This window comes from Prosopis cineraria, unplaced genomic scaffold (genome assembly GCF_029017545.1).
Source record: "Prosopis cineraria cultivar Desert tree isolate PC_DT_omini unplaced genomic scaffold, ASM2901754v1 PC10, whole genome shotgun sequence".
NCBI classification, from domain to species: Eukaryota; Viridiplantae; Streptophyta; class Magnoliopsida; order Fabales; family Fabaceae; genus Prosopis; species Prosopis cineraria.
In genome coordinates, this window is record NW_026555341.1 from 33,193,904 (window position 1) to 33,216,680 (window position 22,777).

The 22,777-nt window shown below is 32.5% G+C and overlaps 2 protein-coding genes and 1 pseudogene across 3 annotated transcripts; 1 reads left to right on the forward strand and 2 right to left on the reverse strand.

Moving 5' to 3' along the window:
- The first annotated feature begins 5,631 nt into the window (after nucleotides 1-5,631).
- On the forward strand, nucleotides 5,632-13,308 carry LOC129322366 (protein decapping 5). Its single transcript, XM_054968690.1, has 8 exons — nucleotides 5,632-5,886; nucleotides 9,138-9,238; nucleotides 9,673-9,744; nucleotides 9,846-10,790; nucleotides 11,939-12,013; nucleotides 12,252-12,452; nucleotides 12,567-12,677; nucleotides 12,761-13,308. Exons 1-8 carry the CDS (start codon nucleotides 5,739-5,741, stop codon nucleotides 12,911-12,913), a joined length of 1,806 nt encoding a protein of 601 aa, XP_054824665.1. The 5' UTR covers nucleotides 5,632-5,738; the 3' UTR covers nucleotides 12,914-13,308.
- Nucleotides 13,309-13,769: 461 nt separating this feature from the next.
- On the reverse strand, nucleotides 13,770-15,292 carry LOC129284413 (clavaminate synthase-like protein At3g21360; annotated as a pseudogene).
- Nucleotides 15,293-17,746: 2,454 nt separating this feature from the next.
- Nucleotides 17,747-20,947, reverse strand: LOC129322859 (uncharacterized protein At1g26090, chloroplastic). Of its 2 annotated transcripts, none has more exons than XM_054969293.1 (7): nucleotides 20,586-20,947; nucleotides 19,631-19,774; nucleotides 19,459-19,533; nucleotides 19,158-19,348; nucleotides 18,897-19,068; nucleotides 18,401-18,820; nucleotides 17,747-18,104 (listed from the first exon to the last, which is right to left on the reverse strand). In XM_054969293.1, the coding sequence occupies exons 1-7, from the start codon at nucleotides 20,799-20,801 to the stop codon at nucleotides 17,973-17,975; spliced, it is 1,350 nt and encodes a 449-aa protein (XP_054825268.1). In that variant the 5' UTR covers nucleotides 20,802-20,947; the 3' UTR covers nucleotides 17,747-17,972. The 2 variants fall into 2 exon arrangements, with proteins under 2 accessions (XP_054825268.1, XP_054825269.1); XM_054969294.1 differs by having other exon boundaries at nucleotides 19,631-19,868; nucleotides 20,586-20,717.
- Nucleotides 20,948-22,777: the final 1,830 nt, after the last annotated feature.

Below are 22,777 nucleotides of genomic sequence, written 5' to 3' on the forward strand. Positions count from 1 at the left end.
TATACATATGCATATAAACTTTTTGCAAAGCTCATACATATCCAAATAAACAAGTAAAAAGATTAAATTATCTAATTACCTCAACATTTTTTGTGATAGAAAGGATTACCGCGGAAAAATTACCAACTCCACAAGGTTTATTAGCTCAACAAGGGTTGATTAACATTTAATTTACAAGATTAAATATTAATACTTAATAATTAATTTTAACTCTAATTCAACCCCTTTTAGTTTAATTTTGGATACCTATTGTACCCAAATTTCTTCTTTAACACAATCAGTACTCTCAACACATTCCAATAATTTCATTCAACACTCAAACACTTAGGTAACATCAATTCTTCACTCACATTACTCCCAATCTCCCAAATTTCACTTAGAGAATGTCCAAACCTTAATCAAAAATTTCAAATCATTATAAAATTCACAAACCTAAGTTTATAAACTTGATTTAACTCTCTAAGACCATAACTAAGCCAATAGATTCAGCCAAAGTTAAAGGGAAGCCAAAATCAACCTCTAACAACATCCAAATTTATATAAATTTTGAATAGGGAGGGAGGAGAGTGGATAAGAAGCTTACCCAATTATATTGCTAATTCAAATTGCTTCCCCAAAGCTTAAAAGATGAAGCCCTAGTAGAGAAAGCCTCCTCCTTTATTGCCCTTCATGTTTCCTTTTTCCTTCTCTTTTATTTTTGTTGCGCATGAACATATGATAAAACTAAATTTTCATACATCCACCATGGTGTATGGCACATTCACTGCGACAGATGACACAATAAGCTCAAACTAAGTTTTGAGCTTTACTTGATGCTCGGTCACCATGAGCTCCCATTTAGCTCTCTTCCAAGGTTGTCTAATGATTCAATAATCTCATTAGTGGTTTGAAAACATCATTAACTTATTAATCGCTCAATTTTATCAATTTACCCTTTTTGAACACTAAAAATTCAAAGTTTGAAATTGAAGACGTTACAAACGGTGTAGGCAAGACCTACATTCATTTTTTTTATTTCTTTCTCCATATTTTTTTCATCTAAGCAGCTAGAGAAAAAATGTTGTGTGGATGTCACGGGGACACACTATGTAAGTATATATAGTTCAACTGACAAACAAAATTTTACTTCTATCAAGTCAAGGCAAAATTGTACCATTTTTAAAAATATTCGGGCAACATTATACTTAAAAATACTTTAAGATATTAATTGCGTTTGCATGAAAATTTGGGAACATATTTATGCATTAATCCAATATCTCAAAAGATGATATGAGGGCGTCTTCCTATCAGCAATTTGTAACCCCCAACTTCTTCAGCCTTTTGGGCATTTGGTCCTCTTGTCAATGTACTAGCATTCATTCTTGTTTGTTATATTAAAAAGAAAGTCAAATTAAACTATGAACCATTTGAATTAAAATTTGCAGAACTAAAATTTTATAAATTGATGTTTGCAAATTAAAGTTAAAACAAAAATCGATTATTTTAATATAATTTATATTTGGATACTTTTATAAGAAACTTGTTCAAATAATATAATTCAAAAATAGGTTTAGATATATAATGACACGAAATGACATGAATTTTATGACATATTTTTATATGTGTAATTTAATCTCTTTAAGAAAAATATTAACTGTTAAGTTAAAATTATTAAAAATATAAAAGAGTCCACATCCATATATAATTAAAAAAGTATTATCTGTAAATTCTAAAAGCTAACATAAATTGATAAGTAACCACAAAAAAAGCAAAAAATCACCCAAAAAAAAATCTACCTTAACTCCTTCTTATATACAACTTCTACCATAGCTTTAAGTTTAAACCAAACATAATCTTTAAGTTATGAGAATTTAAATTTAGATTTGAATTAAATCCTTTATTTAGATATACAAAAGTCTAATTATTTGTATTTGATCAAAATCCAAACTCATGTTTTAAAATAACTTTTTATTTTCAAATTATCTCTGTATCTTATTATTTAAAATTCTAGCTATTTCAACTTTTTTATTTTCTTCATGTTTTCACTATTGTTTTGTTGCCAATGTAACTCTAGTTTTTTTTTCTCATTTACGGTTCTTGTCTCTCATTAAAAAAATAGAGGTAAATTTAGACTTGTTTGAAATTGTTTTGTTTTATTGTTTTGAGAACTAGTATTTTATAGAATATATTTTGAAAGAGAAATAATAAAAATAGGTTTTTTTTCATTTTCTCTTATTTTTTGGAACAATAATTTCAGAGCAATTAAAAGATGTTTTCATTTTTCTATTATCTATAATAATATTTTATTTTTTATTCTTCAAAATATTTTTAAAACCACATTATCAGACATATTTTTTTATTTTGAAGAATAAAAAACTATTCCAAACACATATTGCTAAACAGGAGCCTTGTTAGTCTCAATTTTTCATTTTTACTTTGAAACCCAACTCATCTCTTTTCTTCCTTTAAAATCTTTTCACATTGTCCATACAAAGGTTTTTAAATAGTACATGAACTTTTTCATAACTAAATACAAAATTTTAAATTCAAGATTTTAAATCTAAAATTTAAATTTAAAATTATTAATTCACATGTTACCTCAGTTAAATTGGTTTTTATTCCTCAGATCATAGTTTCTAGAATACAAGTAGAAGGATAATTGCTTTTGCCAAATTAGATTTTCTAGATTAAAGTTTTCCTTTTGCTATTGTCACTAAAGTGGATAGTTAAACATACATGAAGCATTTTTGCCATGCAGGTTGGAGCTTAAGGTTCACATTCCTCCGTCTATTATATAAGGTGTTTCAAACATTTTTCATGTAGACAAAGAAAAGTTGTTAAATTGTTTTATTTATTTAAAAACAAATCAGTATTTCAATTGTATTCTTATTATTAATTAAAGGGAATCTCACCATGCCTTGCTTAAATTATTAGAAATTTATTAAAATTATAAGGATATCAAAGAAATATTATTTAATATCCTTATATAGTGTATTATAATTTGGACTTTTTTTTATTCTTGAAAGATATCTTATACAAAGGAGAGGGGGGTATCCCCCAATCAGTAACTTCAAGAATCCTGCAATAAGGAGTTGCTTTGTCAAGGTAAGTAGGAAATGAAAGTTAGACTTTTCAAAAAGTCAAATGATAAATTAATCCTTAAATTATAATTTTAGGAGCACATGAGATTGTTTTGTTTTTGTGCAATATTTCTCTTTAACTTTTTAAAATAATATAATATTGCACCTGTCATTAATAGATATTAACTTTCATATTTTGTTGACGAAAAATTTATAGAAAAGGAGCACAATAAAAATTTTTATCTTTTTATGTTATTTTTTATGTCTTTGTTTGTAATTTTTTAGTCATTTCATGTAATTTTTGAAATTATTTTTTGTAATTTTTTTATTAATTAACAATCAGAGTTAATTTTTGTTTATGATATGATTGACATTGCACCAAAAATAAACTTAAAATTTCATACACTACTGAACTTATAGTTTAAAGATAAAATTATCTTTTAACCTAAAAAGTTATATAGCTTGATCTATTAAAAGTCCTAACTTTTTTAAAAGTAGAAGCATAACTTCTCAAAAAGTAACGCAATTGAAACATGCAAAGTCTTAAAATAAAAATGACATTGTATTTTTGTACCCAAAAAAAATAACAAAGCATTTTTACCAAATTTATTATCCCATTTAAATTAAAATTTAAACAACTTGTTATATTCTATTTAATATTTTAAAAAATGGACTAGATGATAAATCAGAAATGTCAATGAATCACAATTCTCTTGGTTTGGCTTGTTGGATTAGGGTCAAACCAGTTACAAAATAATAAAATAAAAAAGTAATATTTCTACACATATAATATAAATGAAACATTAAAAATAACATATTAAATTTTAAGTTATTCATTTTTTCATATGTATATTTTTATTTACCTTATTTATCTTTTAAAGTAAATAAGTTTTCAAATTTCTTTACAGTTTAATTCATACAATATCAATAAATAAATTACACACTCAACTGTACTATAACAACCCATAAAATTTGAAATTAATATTTTTAAATTAAAAAATTATTTATAAAATAAGAGTAAAAAGAAAATACGATTTAAAGTGGGCCAATCGTTTTGATTTCCAAGTTAATTCTGGATCTATCAAAATCACTCAATTCAAAGCAATTTAAAACGGTTTGATCTTTAAGATAGGCTATCAAGTTTAACCAAGTTGCTTTTGTATCTAAATGATGGTCCAACCAATCTAATCGTTTGGGTTAATTTGGGTATGAAGACATTGATTTTACCATTTGTTAGCCCCAAATATATTAAAAATATAACCAACTTATTCCATTGCAAAATTTCTTCTGTGCAAATTTAATACAATGGTTTTCCCTGTAGAAAATATTGTAGTAGGCACTGTTCATGATCAAATCATTTCTTCATAAAAGGTCATCTTAAATATATGATATATGATGACACGACATGATATTATACATTTTATTAATCTGTGATTAAGAATTGGTGGATAGATAGGCCGATAAAAAGGATAGATAGTATTAATTGTTAAATTAAAATATTATTAATCACGAATAAATAAGATAAATGATTCCTCAAACTTCATGTAAATTTTAAGAGAACTTGTCTAATTGTTCAGGCAAAAAAAAAAAGAGAACTTGGTTAATTCAAATTCAAATTATATATAATTACAATTACTATTATTATAACAATTGTGACAACTGCTATCACTACCACAACTATTGCTGTTGCTATTACTAATTCAAATTATTTATAATTTAATTTCATTGCTCTAAATTCTTTTAGTTTATTTCATCTACAACATTAATTTTTTTATTTTTAAATATGCTCAAAAGGATAATGATATGTCACTAACAATGATAAATATGTTAAACTACGACTAATCTTGTTATTCTATGCTTAATGGAATTATAATTAAGCAGACTAATAGTATTGTCCATCCTATTATTTTCAAGTTTCGGGTTTCAATCTATTGAAGCATAATTCTACCACAATACAAAGATTAACAATGCTAACCACAGTTCAATATATTTTATTGTTAGTGCCATCTCATTGTTCTTTTAGACATATTAAAAAATAAAATGATTAATGTTGTAGACAGAGTAAACCAAAGAACCTATAGCCAAAAAAAAAATAGGTGTTTATATCAAAACATGTTAAAATTAGGAAAATTAATAATAAAATCATTCTAAAATATGTAAATAATAATTTAATTCCTTGAAATGTCGTAATTTTCCTGAAGTTTTTAAGGACTTTTCTATCATTAATAAATTTATATAAATTTATAAAAGTAATGATAAAAAAGTTCTTAAAAACTTTAAAAAAATTATGCATTTTAAAAGATTAAATTATCATTTATATATTTTAAAAGAATTTTATTATTATTTTTTCTTAAAATTATTAGAATGCAGTTATTATTATTTTTTAGAATGACATGACTGTGTCCCCCCGTTGCTGAAGTGGCCTCTCTTGATTGGTTTATTTTGTTTTTGTTGTAATTTTAGCGGATTATTATTATTATTATTTGCAGCAAAATTAATTGACAATTTTTTTGGGTTCGGATAAAAGGGTCAAAACTTACGTGTATAATTAAACCTTCGTTTTTCCATTACAGGGAGAAACAGATTGGAGTTGCTCGCTCTTTGCACCCAAAACCCAAACCCTAATGCTTGTGGGTTAGTCTGTCTGTCATTGATAGTTTTTGATTGGCTTTGTAGATTATGGCTTCAGAAAGCGCTTCTCGATCGAGCTCAGCGGCCGATTCCTACATTGGCAGCTTGATCAGCTTGACCTCTAAGAGTGAAATCAGATATGAAGGGGTTCTGTACAATATCAATACCGATGAGTCCAGTATCGGCCTCAGGAATGGTACTGCTTTGTTTTTTTTTTTTAAGTAATTCCATCTAGGTTTAATATGTTTTCCACTGAATTGGGGTTCAATCTATTTTAGATCTTTTACCTTGGTCGTTGATTATAGCTGAAGGTTTGTAGATCGTCATCTACATCATTGTTTCGTCCCTTTTGAACTGTGGGTTATTTCAAAGGGTTATGAATTACAGTGTCGTGGGAGGTGTTCTGAATTTCTTATTATTATTTGTGTGTCTGCCATAGAGTAAGGGCGATGGCCGAAGGGTCTAGTAACATTATGGCTGGACGTAGTAGTGTGGGCATATGTACCATGAATGCGATTTTGAATCTCGTAGCTTGTGATTTTTTTCCCCAGTAATGCTTACCAGTGTTTTGAAACTATTGTGAAAGCTTTGTCATATGTCTGTCATGATCGAAGGCTTTTGGATTGTGCTCTTTTCAGCATGATCTGATTTCTCCCTGGTTAATAACGGCAAGTTTTCTTCAAGTTTATTTGTTCTCTCTATTGATGGAATCGAAATAGAAAATATAGGTTTGGGCATATACAAAGAAGATCAGGGGAGGCACCAATGAGAAGAGTGGAACATATAACTTTGAGTCTGATTAAGAGAGGTAGAGGAAGGCCTAAGAGAACACTCTTGAAAGTTATTGAACGCAATCTCTTAATTAATAATATTCCTAAAAGCTTGATAAATGATAGAGCACAATGGCGTCTTGCAATCCATGTAGCCGACCCTACCTAGTGGGATAAAGGCTTATTGTTGTTGTTTGTTGTTGTTGTATTGATGGAATCGAAAGAATCACAATTATTAAAAACCGAATAGTATGGAAAATAATTTTAATCATTTTCATTTGTTTGGATAATTTATCACTTGGGAATATATACATTTGCCTGTAATAGTTAGAAAACAGACAGAAGGGAACGGTGAGGAAAAAGGCTGTATAGAATTTGACTAATTTTACCATTTGTTGTGGTTAAGGTTTCTTTCTTTATTCTTTCGTGGGGAAGAAATGGATGTTCTTATTTCATCAAAATATCAAATGGTTCCGTATCCCTCATATTGTGCTTTTTTTTTGGAGGGAACAAATTAATAAATAAATGCTTCCTTGGCTTTGTTTCCTTATTTAAGTGCCACGTGCCAAAACAAGAACTTAAATGATTCCTTCTGTTATTCACCCTTGCATAGTTGTTACCGACATATGTGGCCTACAGAACATTGTCTGAGTGTCGCACCCTGTAAGTCTTGCAGTGTTTGCTAATAATAATATTAAATGCTTCAGTGTGGCATGCGGCATGCTTCACAAATCCCCATGAATATATGGCCACAATTTTTTTCAAGTTTGCAATTTTCTGATCTCTCTTTTTTCCTTCTATGATTTCACAGTGTTTCAATACTTAATTTTGTTCATCTTCAAATTCTGTCTATATTCCATGACTTCATCTAGAAAGCACTTTATTCATTTATTTATTTTCCAATTTCTAGCACAACCCATGTTGGCTAGCGAATGTCAATTCTGCTGAATAGAAACCTTTTCTCGTTTTACTCCTAAACATCAAGTTTGGCACTTGTGACTTGACCATTTGATATTATGTTTCATGTGTGATATGATACGTCTTTCAGTATTTTCATTATTATTGTTATTTTGAAGTATATTTCATCTGTGTTTATAATGCTTCAATGTGGCAATGTTCTTTGCATCATATGAGCATGGCTCTAGGAGCCCCTTTGCTATATTGGCCAACATGCCATTGACTGCCACGTGCCATTTTATTCCCTTATGTCCTTATGTTCCATACTTCCAGATAAGTAGTTAGTAGTAAATAAATTGCTGATTTATGTTGTTAGATTATAATAGCACTGAATGTCTTGTTGATTGAAAGTTAGGCGAACAAACTGCTTTTAATCTGTTATTCATTGATAAATGTGATTATGAGTTGAAAAGCCAACCAAATGACTTTAGAAAGGCACAAACCAGAAAATAAGGCACACACCTTTTCACGCCTTCATAACTTGGATTCAGTTTCTGCTGGATTATTATCATTACCCTTTTTTGGGAAAATGGTGGTAAGTTCTGAAACTTTTTGTCATGGAGTAGAGACAATCTTCATGGTACTAATAATGAAGTGACAGTTTCTATATTTCCCATTCTCAGTTCATATACAGTTGCCCTGGGGGAGGGTTTGAACAGACACCAAGGAAGAAAAAATTGAAGTCTTTTTAGTAAATATAAAGGTTTTGGAATTTTTCATCATCATCCCAAAAAGAGCAGCAGTAATAATTCTCTTTTGTAGTTCAGTGGTGTTGGTATTGGCTAAATGAGAGAGAGTTTCCTAAATGAATTAGCTAATCAAATTTGGAGTATTTTCTAGATTTAATACTGTTTAAAACAAATCAATTATTTTCTTCCCTTTCTATCATCTTGTAGCCATCAGGATTAAGCAGTTTCTATTTTCTTGTTTTCCTTCCATGTTTGGAGCATGGCCTGCAAGTCAACTCCAGCTCCTTCCTTGGCATTTTATAGTCATCTTCGCCCCTCTTTTATCAAGTGAATATTCTACAACAACAACAAGCCTTATTCCACATCAAACGAATATTCTATGATCAATAAAATTAATCTATGAGAATTTTCAAGTGGTGACAATATTCTTTGTACTGCTAATAGAATGATAATTTCACTATATCCCATTTGCAAACCTGGTATACTTGTCCTGGGGTGGGTTTGGATGGATACTAAGGGAGAAAAAATTTTAGGCCTTTTTCAGTTCTAGATATGTTTTAAAATTTGTTGTCATCCCCCCCCCCCAAAAAAAAAGTAATTGTAAGAATCCTTTTGTTGGGTAGTGACGAGAATCTTCTTTACATCATTAATGAGAATATAAGATGACAATTTTGATATTTTCCATTTGCAATCCTTGTACAGATGCCCTGGGGGAGGGTTTGGTGATTGGTCTGACAATCAGGCAGAACAGAAACAGTTGGAGTTTTCTGTAGTAAAAATGAGCCCCCCCCCAATCTACTTACATCTTTATTTAAGCTTTTTATTTAGATGGACTGGCACTGTTGTTATGTTTGCCTTGATAGCTTTTAAATTTGCAATTTGGGCATGATTCTTTTTTAACAAATCAGATGATTTCTGCTTATTCTAAGAATGTGTTCCAATAATTATTTTCTGTTAGAGGCTCCTTAATATGTTTTTGTTTGATGTCACTAGCATTGTTGTTGTGGTGATGCTTTTATTTTTGTGGGCAGTACGGTCTTTTGGAACTGAAGGAAGAAAAAAGGATGGGCCACAAATTCCCCCTGGTGACAAGGTTTATGAGTATATACTGTTCCGTGGGAGTGACATCAAGGTATAATTTGTGTAATTGTGGATCATAGCCCAGCACCTTTTTTCTGTAGTTGGGATTTTGAGACCGTGAAGACACTTAATTTGCTAGGTTGCTCTTATCTTGTTGAATACTTAAAATCTCCTTTGGGAAAATGTGGTTTGTTTCCTTTGAATAACTTGGTCTGGGTCTTTTTGTTTGTAGTCTCCAGTATTCATTGTTGCTCTCACTGTCTTGTGTTGAAGGTTTAGCTGATTAAGGTCTAATAATTACAAGAAAACATTCAGTATCATCATATATGTTGGCAGCAGAGAAATAAACATTAGAAGGCTGATCCATATTTCCTTTTGCCTTATAATTTTGACAGATGTTATTGCATGCATACTTTTAATATTTCATCAGCATGTATTTATGGATTAGATTGGTTGAAATATCGGCCGTGCTTTCTTTTTGTGCAGGATTTACAGGTTAAATCCTCTCCACCTATCCAGCCTACTCCACCAATAAACAATGATCCAGCTATTATCCAGGTTGATTAGAGATTATATATACACATGCATAATATGCCAAATTAAGTTGACTGCCTTCAATTAATTTTATCACCTTGTAAAGTGTGTGGATGACTTTGCAGTCTCAATATCCCCATCCTGCTGCCACACCTACAAGCTTTCCTTCTGCTGCAAGCGGGTCTTTGACTGATCTTAGTTCCCATACCACACAGCTTGGACTGCCTGGGTCAAATTTCCAAGGGCCCCTGCCTTTGTATCAATCTGATGGGAACATAGGCTCATGGGGGGCTTCGCCACCGGTCCCAAGTGCAAATGGTGGTGGCCTTGCTATGCCAATGTATTGGCAAGGATATTATGGTGCCCCAAATGGGCTCCCTCATTTACACCAGCAATCTTTACTTCGACCACCACCAGGCTTATCGTTGCCTTCATCTATGCAGCAGCCAATGCAGTACCCTAACTTTAATCCCTCTTTACCCTCTGGGTCTTCAAATATGCCAGAACTGCAACCATCATTACTACCTGCCAGTTCTAGTTCTCCTAGTATAACATCCGCTTCCTTACCACCAGTAAATCTTCCATCAACTTTGCCTCCTGCACCCTCTGCTTCATTAGCTTCTGAAACATTTCCAGCATCAGTACCAAACAAAGCACCAACTGTTCTGCTTCCAGCATCCACATTAGCTGCTAACTTACCATCACTGAATCCTATGACCACATTCAATCCAGATATAAATGTTATAGTGCCACCAATCTCCAACAAATCTAATGCAATTCCTTCTTCAAGTTTGCCATATCAAACTGCATCTCAATTTGCTCCTGCAGTTGTTGGGTTATCAAATACTACCCGTACAGAAGCACCTGTCCCTTCTTTGGTAACTCCAGGTCAATTGTTGCAGAGCGGGCCAGCATTAGTTTCTTCTTCTCAACCTACGCAAACATCCCATAAGGATGTTGAAGTGGTTCAGGTATCATCAACATCATCTCAGGAGCAGTCTGTGCCAGTTTCTGCTGAAACTAAACCCCCAATACTGCCATTGCCAACAACTTCAGGGGCCAGTCACAAGGTATTTTTCTCTTTGCTTTGTGCATGCACATCACATATATGCACACATTAGATTGGTTTTGCATGGCCTTGTATGTTTGTATATAATGATAGGCCTGGTGGAGATCTGAATTCTTGTAACTTGGATATACTTTCATCATCTGTGACTTCTTATGCTCTGAGGTAGTCGTTGTTCAGATCATGTATCTGTCTAAGTTCTGCTCTGCATTTTCAAATGATTTAAAGTCTAAAGTCTGTTTACATGTGGTGGTTGGTGGTAGTATATTCACTATATGCCATACATAATAATTGAGGAACCTCTGCTTTTGGTTTTACATGCTTGAAATGAACGTATCCCTTCACTTATGCGCACACATTACATTGGTTTTGCATGTCCTTGCATGTTTGTATAAAATGATAGGCCTGGCGGAGACCTGATGATGTAACACACTTACGCACGCATGGATTCAAACAGAGGGAGAAAGAGTAGGGAGAGACTGAAACGGAGAGGGAGAAAAGAGAGACAGAGAACAGAGAGAGGGAGGAGGAAAAGAGAGAAACGCAGAGCTGGAGGGGAAATAATCAGAAGTTACTCAAAATACTTCTCATTCATTCATCTAGTCTGTCATGACAAGTGCCAACTTAGTCTGAGCTTTCCTACCTATTAAGGAAACCTTAATAACTTGTCCATATAAAGTTAAGGTTCAGATTTCCCTCTTTACAACAGTATTAAAATAACAAAAAAGAAGCTACAGCCTTGGTAGGTTCCTCACAGGCTAAAGCAAAATACAATACTAATAACCTACTGGCCTAGGTTTCTTCAAAATGTTTTTCTTATATTTCACCACATGAATTCTTGTAACTTGGATATATTTTCATCATCTGTGACTAATACTGTGAGTAGTCATTGTTCAGATCTTGACTCCCTGCAAGTTCTGCTCTGTATTTTCAAATGATTTAAGTCTAAAGTCTGCTTACATGTGGTGGTTGGTGATAGTAATTTAAAGTCTGCTTTTGGTTTTACATGCTTGAAATGAACGTATGCTTTTCTGAAGTCTGCTTGCATATGGTGGTTGGTGGTAGTCTATCTCATTTATGCATGCATTACAAATATTATATTCCATCAATCTCCTTTCTGATATTTTGTATATCTGGTTGCACTCTTTCTAGCCAAGTGGAGCTCTCATTCAGACTCATCATTATTATGGTTACAGAGGAGGACGTGGAAGGGGGAGAGCCATGGGGGTAATGCTCTGTATGATATTTCCTTTGAGATAAAGTAGTATTTTTTTGTGTCAAACCTGAGAATTTAAAGGTTGTCTGCTACTTCAATATCCAACTTTGTTATGTATGACCGTTCTGAGTCTTTGCTGTTTTGTTGTGCTTGCTGATTTGATTAGCCTCGCAAATTTTTTTTGGAGATGATCTCTAATGTGTAAATCTATGACAATCCAGTTAAAGGTATAAGTTTGAATGCTTGCAGGGTTCACGCCCAGTCACAAATTTTACTGAAGATTTTGATTTCATGGCAATGAATGAGAAATTTAACAAGGATGAAGTATGGGGTCATCTTGGCAAAAGCAACAAGGCTCACTCAAAAGAGAAAGAGGCTGAGGAAGATGTCAGCGATGAAGATGGTATTCATGATGAGGACTATGGTGAAGTATCAAAATTTGAGGTCAAGGTACGAATTTTACAACTTGTGTGTGCGTGCAATTTGAGGTTGTCAGTTATTCTGTATGCATAATTACATACTTTTAGTTGCATTGCTTAATCCTGTTACTTGCGTTCTCCGCAGCCTGTTTATAATAAGGATGATTTCTTCGACTCACTCTCATCCAGCGCGCTTGATCACAATTCCCAAAATGGAAGGACCAGATATCCTGAACAAATTAAGATTGATACTGAGGTAATTTGTGTTGATTTGACTGATTCTATATTTGTGAGATGGGGGGTTAATGTTCAAACATATTTTACTGATTTGTGGTGCAGACATTTGGTGATTTTGTGAGGTACCGTGGTGGTCGAGGGGGACGTGGTCCTTGGCGTGGAGGTGGCGGTGGCCGTTTTCGAGGTGGCTATTATGGAAGGGGTTATGGCTATATGGGAAGGGGAAGAGGACGCGGTATGCCGAGCCGCCCATAGTTGGCAGTGTAGATTCAAGTTTAGATTATCATGAGAAAAGAGAGTCAAGCCCCTGGCTAAAGTTAGCCTAAATTATCCCAAGGCACAATAGTTTGTATTTTCTGTGTTTCATTTTAAAGGTTGACATTTTTTATCCAATTTGTCATGATAGCTTCTTTCCTTGCCCATAAAGGAAAGCGCCTGGTTTTGGGGGAAGTATACTTCTACGCCATCTTATTTTAGCTTATTTAGAAGGCTAAGTCTAGTTAGTGTATAGAGCAGTTTGATTTGCCATCTTTAAAATGGAGCTTAGTTGTCTATTTCAGATGTGCTTATTTTCATACCGTGTGCATTGTAAATGCAAGTTGCAACTTGATTCCTAATGTCATTTGTAGATTGGGGCTTATTATGTGTAATTCTATGGAGTTGACGTATTTTTATTAAAAGCTATGGAGTCGACGTTTTAGTTTTATTAGTTTTTGAAATTCATTTCTTTTTTTGGGGTAAATGGTGGGCCATTTTTTTAAACAAAAAGAAAACTAATTATTTAATTCTCATAATTTTGTTTTTATTGTAATTTAGTTATTGAATTTTATCTTTGTGCTACTCAGTTTCTAAAGTTGAAATTCAGTTTTTAAATTTTAACTTAGTGTATTTTAATTTTTATAATTTTAGCTACTTAAAATATTAGTCTTGAAGTTTTTAAATAATACTTGATATGCATAATTTTTTTTTTAAAATAAAAGAATTAATATTTGAAATGATTAAAATTATGAAAATTAAGTTGTATTAAATTAAGATTTAAAAGTCAAATTATAATTGAATTATAGTTTGATCATATCTAATATTACACATAGTATTACCAAAGAAAATAGCATCATCATGCACAACTTTCTTAATATCATGCCAAACATTACAAAATTGATATATATCATATCAAAAACTGCAAAGCACAACAGAGCATGAGAGTTCTACTTGCAGGTGGCAACGAGGACTCTTCTGGGAGGAAGAGAAGGTCTTCTTCCATGGACGAGAGCCAAGTTATCTAAGAAGAGGACGTCCCCCTTTCTGCCACTTGAACTGTATGCTTTCTTCTTCAATGATCTCTTCACATCTCTTCACCAGTTCCTCAGGAATCTCACTGCCGTCGGCCATGGCGGCCGAGCTATGCTCCTTGCCGTGCATCCCCACCACCGTGTTGAACCACATCCTCCTTCCTTTCCTCCCTTCAAACACCTTCGTCAATGGCCTTGCTCCTATGATTGTCTTCACTGCTCCATTTGACTGCCACTCTAACTCCATCCCTAAAGCTTTGGCTCTGCCGAGAGTTTATTCAGAGTCACGGGTAAAGTATCAAGTTTATGGGTCTTTTTATAGAGCACACAAACATATCTTTCTGGGTTCAAATTTATATAATGAAGGAAAGTGCCTGATTTCGGCTATTTTGGGATCAGAAGTAGCAAAAGCTTCCTCTCATGGAGGAAGTGTCATTCTTACTGAGGGCAGTGAAAGAGTATGTGAGGCCCTTCTTCTCCATTTCTTCCACTGCTTCCGGCAGCTCCTCCACCATCCTCTCCGTCACTCTGAAGCTCGGAACAAACGGCGTCTCTCCTCCCTCCGGCGGCGCCACCTCACAGAACAGTATCACTTTCTCTGGATATTCATTCATCTGCTTAATCATAAAATCACCACAATTTCTCTGGATATTTAAGGTTAATTTGAATAAACCTACCCGGGCCGGCCAAGTTGACCGCTCTAACACCAACGTTGAAACAAGGAATTAAGCACTTAAGAAGATTAAACGAGAAAGAACGTACGTACCAGAACCATTTCATGGTGAAAGTAGATGAAGTGAGAGAGGGGGCCTTCATTGGCAGTCCAGACTCTGTTGTAAACGTGGGTACGAGGTGCGGGTCCCAGGTAGCGAATGTGTTGCCAGCCCAAGGTTTCGATGATTTGGTCGAAATCCTCGGCCTTGTTCACTCGGAAGCCTCGAACCAGAAGCGCACTCTTGTTCTGTATCGTCTTCTCCAACCATTGCTGGTTCTTCTTCAACCCCAACACCTGAGAATCCATGTCACTCTTGTTCTCATCCGCTGGCTCTAACACCAGAGGCATCGTTTCTCCCTCCACCACCTTCTCTCCTTCGCATTTCCCCACCTTCAAGTACTCTCTCCAACAACCCTCCTCCATCTCTCTCTCTCTCTCTCTCTCTTCGTTGTCTGATTGATTGATTTTTCATTTTCAGGTGGGTTTATAGCTTCCCAAATCCAAAGGCTTGTATATACGAACTTGTTTTGAGTAACCCTCAAAAATATATTTAAATTATAAAATATATTTATATTAAATATAATAAATAGTTGGATCTCAAATATACTTTTGTTAGATATATATATATATATATATATATATATTAGAATTGAGGTGTAATTGTATTGTGTGGATTTATAAGATTGATTTGATTGATTATCTTTGAAAAATGATACTCCCTCCGTTAAAAAATGTAATGTATTTTTTAAGGAATTGAATGTTAAATAATATAAGATATTTTTAATTTTTTAAAATGTAATTATTATCTTTTTTTTAAAGTGTCCATATTGATAGTGATTTTATATTTATTATAAAATATTTAATAGGGACAAATATGATAAAATAGGATTAGTTTAAAAATAAGTAATTACTTTTTTGAGGGGTGAGATTTGATTAAAAATGCCTTATATTTTTAAATGAAAAGAGTACTAAATAAATTAGTTAATTACTGTTGCACAAAAAAAGATATAGACATATTAAGGAGATGTCTGATTCCTGTTTTTAAAAATTTTTTATTTTTAAACATGTAAAATAAAAAACTCATTCTCATAAGTGTCTTGAATTTAAATATTTTCAAAAAGTTTCCTATTTTTTTAAAATTTCAAAAAAAATAAAAACATTTTAGAGCTGTTTCTTTTTAGCTTTTGTTTTTAAAACTCATACTACATTTAATTATTAAAAATTATCATCAATCATGGCTAATAATTATCATAAGCCATCACCAACCACTATTATTGGATGATTTTTTAACTTTAAAATTGTCTTTAAAGTGACACATTTCTCTTTGAATAGGTTTTGTTTATAAAAAAATTAATTAATTAATAAAAAAATTAATTAATTATTTTGTGTAATTTATTAACATGTATATATGATAATTTATTTTATATACTTTTAGTATATTATTCAACGAATAACATCTATGAGAATTTCTTGCTTGTAAAGATCCTTCTTGTTCATTTGTGTACGTGTGATCTTCTAAATTTAATTTCTTAATTGTGTTGTGGCAGATTGTGAGAGTATCTTCACTTCAAGTGTTGCTTTGGATGCCTTTTGAACTGCTAAATGTCACTAAATCTATGAGCCAGTAGGTATTGACAAAAATTGAGGAACAAACACCCAAAAAAAAAAAATTGTGTGTGTACAATCAATATATTTTTCAAATTTTCCTAGTAAATTCTATTCTAGAAACAACTTTATAATTATTTAAAGGATTGAACTTTAGGCACAATTCTTTGTATTTTTTTCCTGTTAAGTGTCCATCAATTATTAATTTAATCTCTTATGTTTTTTAAAAATATTATATTAGTCCTTTAAGTTTTGATCTTTGAAACAAAAATGAACTCTCAAATTAATATATTATGTAGAGTATATTGATGACTTGACATGTATATGTAACTAAATGATAGCAAATTAACCCTTAAATTAGTTTAATTTTTATCAATCAAGTCATTTACATTATGTTTTTCTATTTTTTTTAAAATGAGTCTTTTTCTCTATCTTAATAATTACACTTCTTTTCATTAATTTGCATAATTTACTATTGATATTCTATTATTCATGTCAACAAATTGTAATAATATTCCATTCTCTTTAAACAAACAAGAACCAAATTGATAAATAAGACAAATGTAAAAAATCAAATTGATAAAAATTAAATGAGTGACTAAATTAATAATTAAAACAAACTTGAGAGATCAAGTGTTCCGTTATCCCTAAATATTTAATTGGAATTTCAAAGCTATTGTTCGATTGACTGGAATATAGCAAGAAATTATTTTAATTTTTTAATAAAATTTAATTCATAATAACAAGTTACTTATAAAATACCCTTATTACATTATAATATTAAAAAATAAAGAAATAATTTAGCGAACAAGCTTATATGATGAGTTAATTTATTGACTTGAGACTGCAACCATGAAAAATTATGCAATATGAATAAGTTCCATTTGTTTTATTTTGTTTTATTGGTCATTATCACCAACTTTATGTCTTAGTTCCAATTATACTATGATACATGCTAAGGGTCTGATCATCTACTTTAGTTAGGCATATGTTATATGCTTGGACACTAATGCTCTATGTTGCTCAAAGACATAGGAATGAGACAACTGTCATAATTAATTAAGATACCATTATTAACTTATTTGTTTATTTTTTAACTAATTAACAAAATAGAAATTTGAATTAGAAGACCAAAAATAAGCATAGAACATATTTGATTTTGTTTTAAAAAACTATTATTTTGTTCTCAGAAAAAAAAAATTAATTTGGATTTCAAATTATTCTCATTTAAAATAGAAACATCTTAAAATTATTTTTATTTTTTTTCATTTTTAAAAAATATCATTTTTAATAATTAGAAACTACCATCAGCTATGATCAATAACTATCATAAGCCAATAGCTACCATCATTAACTATGAGTGATCAACACTATTTGGCTGACCTTTTTTTTTTTTTTTTTTACTTTAAAACAATTTTTAAATTAACATAATTAAATAGAGCCCATGGACTCTTCTTTGGCTGCACAATCAATCAATCAATCAGAAGTCAGACCTTATCATTTATTCCAGTCATGGAAAACATTTGCATTTCATTCAATCAGATTAAATATCAGTGGGCTCTTATTCCTTCCTTGGCATAATCACTAATCTGCACTAAATATGCAAGCCTACAAAATCTACTGAAACCGATAATAATCATCACCAAGCACGAAGCATTTTTCAGGCATTATTGGTGTAAAACAAAAAGAAAGATCACTTCTGGGGTTACAGCAATGTAACTACAAGATTTCTGTCCGAGAATTTGGCTCCACCAACCTTACCTTGAATTTCGGGTGGCAGAGGAATGGCACGTCTTTGGTCACCTGCCTCAACCAATAGTTCTGACCCTCCTCTATACTGCATGCATAGAAACCATGCAATTAGCAATTTAGCACCAAGACTATTTGCACACATCAACTATACAACGAGGATATTTTGAGGAAAACTGATCTCAACTGAGGTTTTGAGGCTTCTACCAGGCATCAACTGATATCACAAAAAAACTGGTTTTGAGGTTTTACTCTCCTATCGTTTTTTTTTTTCATCCTCCTTCCCCATGCAATTACCAAAACAACTAAAAAGATGTTTTATAATTTGGCATGAAAGGAGTGGCAATCCTGGTTGATTATAAAAGGATTTTAAATATAACTTACTTGGTATAGCTTGATCTCTGATTTGTCAAAACCTGGCATGAAGAGAGTTACTATTTTTCTTGTTGAATCAAATTTAACTGATGATTTAACATTGCTTCTTCGGCTTGCAAATGATGTAAGAAGAAGCCTGGCATCTTCATTGACAGTATCCAATAGAATGCTGTTCCAAGCTATTGGGCTATTCATCAACATGCTAGAAATGAAAGCAGAAGGCAAGGGTGAAAAATTTTTCTTCACTTTATCCAGTGATTCTATATTCAGTTGCTGAGAGGTGACACCAAAAGCACCAGAAACCTGTCCACCAGCTTGGATAGTACAACCCCAATATCGTAATGCAGAACCAACAGAGGTTGGATTATTTGGATCCATCACAAGGAAGCAACCAAATCTCTGTGGGTTTATGAAGGCAAACGATCCTCGCTGGACATGACATAATCAATACTGGTGCTGCATCAAGGTGGAAGAGAATTAAATAACATTTACTCTTATGACTTACCACCAGCAATTCATCCAGAGTGTCCCATATTTCTGCACTCATTTTCCCATCAAAATAGGATCTGCTACCACTAATTCTCATAGCCTCTTCCACAAGTCTCAGCAGTGTAGGAGCAGCCAATCTCCCTAGGTCAGTTTTCTCAGCCAAGGTGCGCAAATATTTCAAGTACAATCTGCGACCTCACAATATCAAACCAAGGGTAATGATCAGAGGCTGTAAGTGTTTTTTATGTGCACATGAGGGGGGGGGGGAATTTCAAACCTTGCTTTACTGGTTGCACCTATCATACGCAGGGTTTCCTCACTGCTGATACCATCATATATTACAATATCAAATTTTTTTTGTTGGTTCTTTGGAGCTGTAGTCCCCAAGAATCCAACAAGCCTCTCAAGTGACAATGCCAAAAGGATTGAGTCCATCCCAGGCAAGACACCAAGCTCTTCTCCAACAATCTAGTATAAAAGAATGAAAGGAGCAGAAGACAGTTACACAAAAAATAATTAATAGACGAACATCATGTTCATCAAATACAAAGTTAGTAGAAAACAAATTACATACCCACCCCTCCGAGTGTGCCTTGTGTCAAATTAAGCTGGGCATCAGCTTGCTTCAAACGGTTTAGAGGTTCAAGAAGCATCTGCAGTAATAAAGCAACACCAGAGTCCAAAGTCACCAAGACAAAATAGTTAACAAGATGATGTATGTAAAGGAAGGAAGAGGAGCAAAAGACACACTTTAGTTGTTTCCAACCTAACAGCTGAAAGGTTCTTGCTGCATTCAACTTGGGAATTTCCAATCTTACAGTTGAGGAGATAGTCAGCAGTGGTGTCTTGGTTTTGTATAACTAAGCATGTATTTAGTCCAGCCATTGCGTAATGCTGAAAACAAAAGGAAACAGAGCGAGAGATTTACTGCTTTTCCTTGCCGAACATGGAAGGGTACGGGTTTGATCTTAAATTCACAACAGCACATCTATAGCAAAAGAAAGCATTTTTAGTGCAGTGGATATAAAAAAGAGGTGAGTGTAAGTAAAATAATCATGGAAAGCTATCTCATATACTATGTCCTTCCATTTTCAAGATCCACTAAAAAGTATCCTCATTCATGGGTGTACAAATATAGTATGGACAGGCAATGGGGCAAATGGTACGTAATGATAACAACCAGTGGATCATCACAGCACTGTGAAGTCATGGTGTGTACAAACTTAAAAAGCAAAATTCCAGATTCATTTTCCTTTTATCAAATAAATAAAAAAATGCATAACCATTACAGCATCGCTAAGATTCTACCCTAACACTTTTCCTTAAAATATCAGGACCAGCTGACATTTTTTTGTGACTACATTAAACCCCAATTTCTTTTTCCCTGTTCTCAGCATTTGCAATAAACCCTCGGCATCCTAATTTTGCCTCAAAAAGGACATGGTATGGGCAACAACTAGAACAATCATTTAGGGATTTCCAACACGAGATTATTGGTTTCTTCCAAAATTCAGACTAGAATTTGACTAACGGACGACTTCTGTTTTCAGGGTTCGGAAACCTTCCTAAAGTTAACTACATTCATCTAGGGATGCCATGTTTCCGGATAAACTGATCTCTGCAAGAAAAGCCAATCTAAAATCGCAATAGTAGTAAGTACAAGTCAAAAATAGTAGCTCAAACCCATTATCAAAATAAATCGAACCTGAGCGGCGAAAATAGCAGCAGTGGTCTTGCCACAGCCACCTTTTCCGAGAAACGTGATCAATTTTGTTGATTCTCCAGATGAGCTAGCAGTGCCAATTGGCTCTGAAGAAGCGGCCATAACTAGAGATGGAACTCTTAGTCGCAATGGAAGCTTGGAATGTCCCATGGGTATGGGGATTCCAAGTAGCAGCGGACAACAAAGAGAAGAAGTCATGATCGTGGTGCAAATCCTACAAGTTTCAGCGATGGAAGAACGAACAATGACGCAGTACTATCAACGGTTCCAAATTCTTACAGCGAATTGCACAATTATCGAAAACGCAGTATTCTTCCCCCGCCCCACCAATTCAAGACCCGTTAGGCTGGAATGCTGAGGGATAGTCACTGGGCTTTTTCTCCCCCAAATAAGCCGCTCAAATAAATCATTTTTTATTTTTAAATTACTTTTAACATATTTTATTAATATTAAAAACGGTTTAAAATTTGTCAACTTATTTAAAAATTTAATAATTTTTAAGTTTTATTTTTAGTAAATATATATACTTTAAGAACTTATTTTCTCTCCTCAATGTTCAATAGAAAATAAAAAAATTATAATAAAAATTAAATAATATGATTTATAAATAGGATAAAAAAATTATCTCTCTCCATCCTATAAATATAACTATCCCAGTATTTAACATAAAACGAAATTTAAAGTTTGTGTCTTTAATATAAGATAAAATTAAAATAATTAATGCTATTTAAATTTTTTTATTTATTAATGGAAGACAAAGAGTACTTACTATTTTTTTAATTTTATCCCTTATTTATTTATTTTCGTTTGAATTTTCAAATAACAATTTATTATCTTTATTACTTATAAAAAAGAATAAAATTGAAAAATTACTTTTTTTTACAATTTCAAAATTATAACTAACATTTTTAATAAATATAAAGTTTTTTAACTTATTTTATATTGAGGAATATGATTTAATGATATTAAGATTTTGCACCCGTATAGTTGTACATGATAATTAATAGAAGGATCGGATCGGATGGTGGGGATTGGGAGTGAATTATGTATGCATTAAGGCATTAAACATATTTAATTCTCAGATCATAATCTGATCGTCTAATTAATGGAGGGAGGGGATAGACAATCCATAATCATGCGAAGGTAACGTTCTTGGATCGTCATCAAGCTTTTGTCCTTTTGGATGACACCATCATACATCTCATCATCTTGTTCCTCACATTCCGAACATATCTAGGTCTGATTCTTGACATCCATAGGTATCACCATGCGTAAGACTGATCATTTGGTTTATTGCCGTGGTAGCGTTTTTAAGTGTAAAATTTAGAATTTATATATGAGGACTTAGATTTAGTAAAAATTAATTTGAGTTCGTATCAGGGGCCTAAGTGGGATATTTGGGGTAGCATATATGAGACTGATCATTTGTCTCATCGATATGGTAGCGTTTTAAGCCTAAAATCCATTAGGCATGTACTAGCTTTTGTTGTCATTTGAATTTTACAAAATATGTTTGGGTAAAAGTCTCAAAAGATTATTTATCTTCCTTAAGAAGCACTAAACACCCTATATTGAAGGGTGGGGAAGTATTCCCCAAAATAATTTTTTTAAGAGAGAAATCATCCTTTTATCAGAGACCTTTTATCTTATTTATCATTTACTAACAAGGAATAATTGTAAAACTCATGTATAATGACAATAAGGCATTCTAATTCATTTTGCCATTGTTAAAATCAAGCTCAATTTTTGCCACTACCACTTCTAACCTCTTTGGCCCATGTCAAAAGGTCAAAATGCATTGTTATTATATGTCGGTCTCAAAACTATTCCACGTTAGTAAATAATAGAATAGATGACGGGTCTCTGACAAAAAAGGTGATTTTGTTTCTAAAAAAAAATATTTAAAAGAGACATTGTCTTTTTAGTATAAGGTTTTCAATACTCTTCATAGAAAAAAATAGAAAGAAAAATAGCCTTTAACCAAATATGTTTTATTCTTTTCAAGTGTACTTGGTTGTTTTGAAACTTGATTGTTGAATATAATGCACTTGTAGATAGTAAGGGTGAAATTGTGTTAATGGTGAATGTTCAAGGGGTTATGATTTTTCTTACAACCATGTGGTACATCACTATTCAATGCACAATGGCTGACTCTTTGAGAGCTCCTTTCCTTG

Bases quoted from the DNA above. Each gene is read 5' to 3' on its own strand.
- LOC129322366 (XM_054968690.1), top strand. From the start codon at position 5,739: ATGGCTTCAGAAAGCGCTTCTCGATCGAGCTCAGCGGCCGATTCCTAC. The intron at 5,887-9,137 runs GTACTGCTTTGT...TTTTGTGGGCAG, and splicing joins CAGTATCGGCCTCAGGAATG to TACGGTCTTTTGGAACTGAA. The intron at 12,014-12,251 runs GTAATGCTCTGT...GAATGCTTGCAG, and splicing joins GAAGGGGGAGAGCCATGGGG to GGTTCACGCCCAGTCACAAA.
- LOC129322859 (XM_054969293.1), bottom strand. From the start codon at position 20,801: ATGACTTCTTCTCTTTGTTGTCCGCTGCTACTTGGAATCCCCATACCC. The intron at 19,534-19,630 runs GTGTGTCTTTTG...TTATTACTGCAG, and splicing joins TTAGGTTGGAAACAACTAAA to ATGCTTCTTGAACCTCTAAA. The intron at 18,105-18,400 runs GTAAGTTATATT...CTATGCATGCAG, and splicing joins CAGAGATCAAGCTATACCAA to TATAGAGGAGGGTCAGAACT.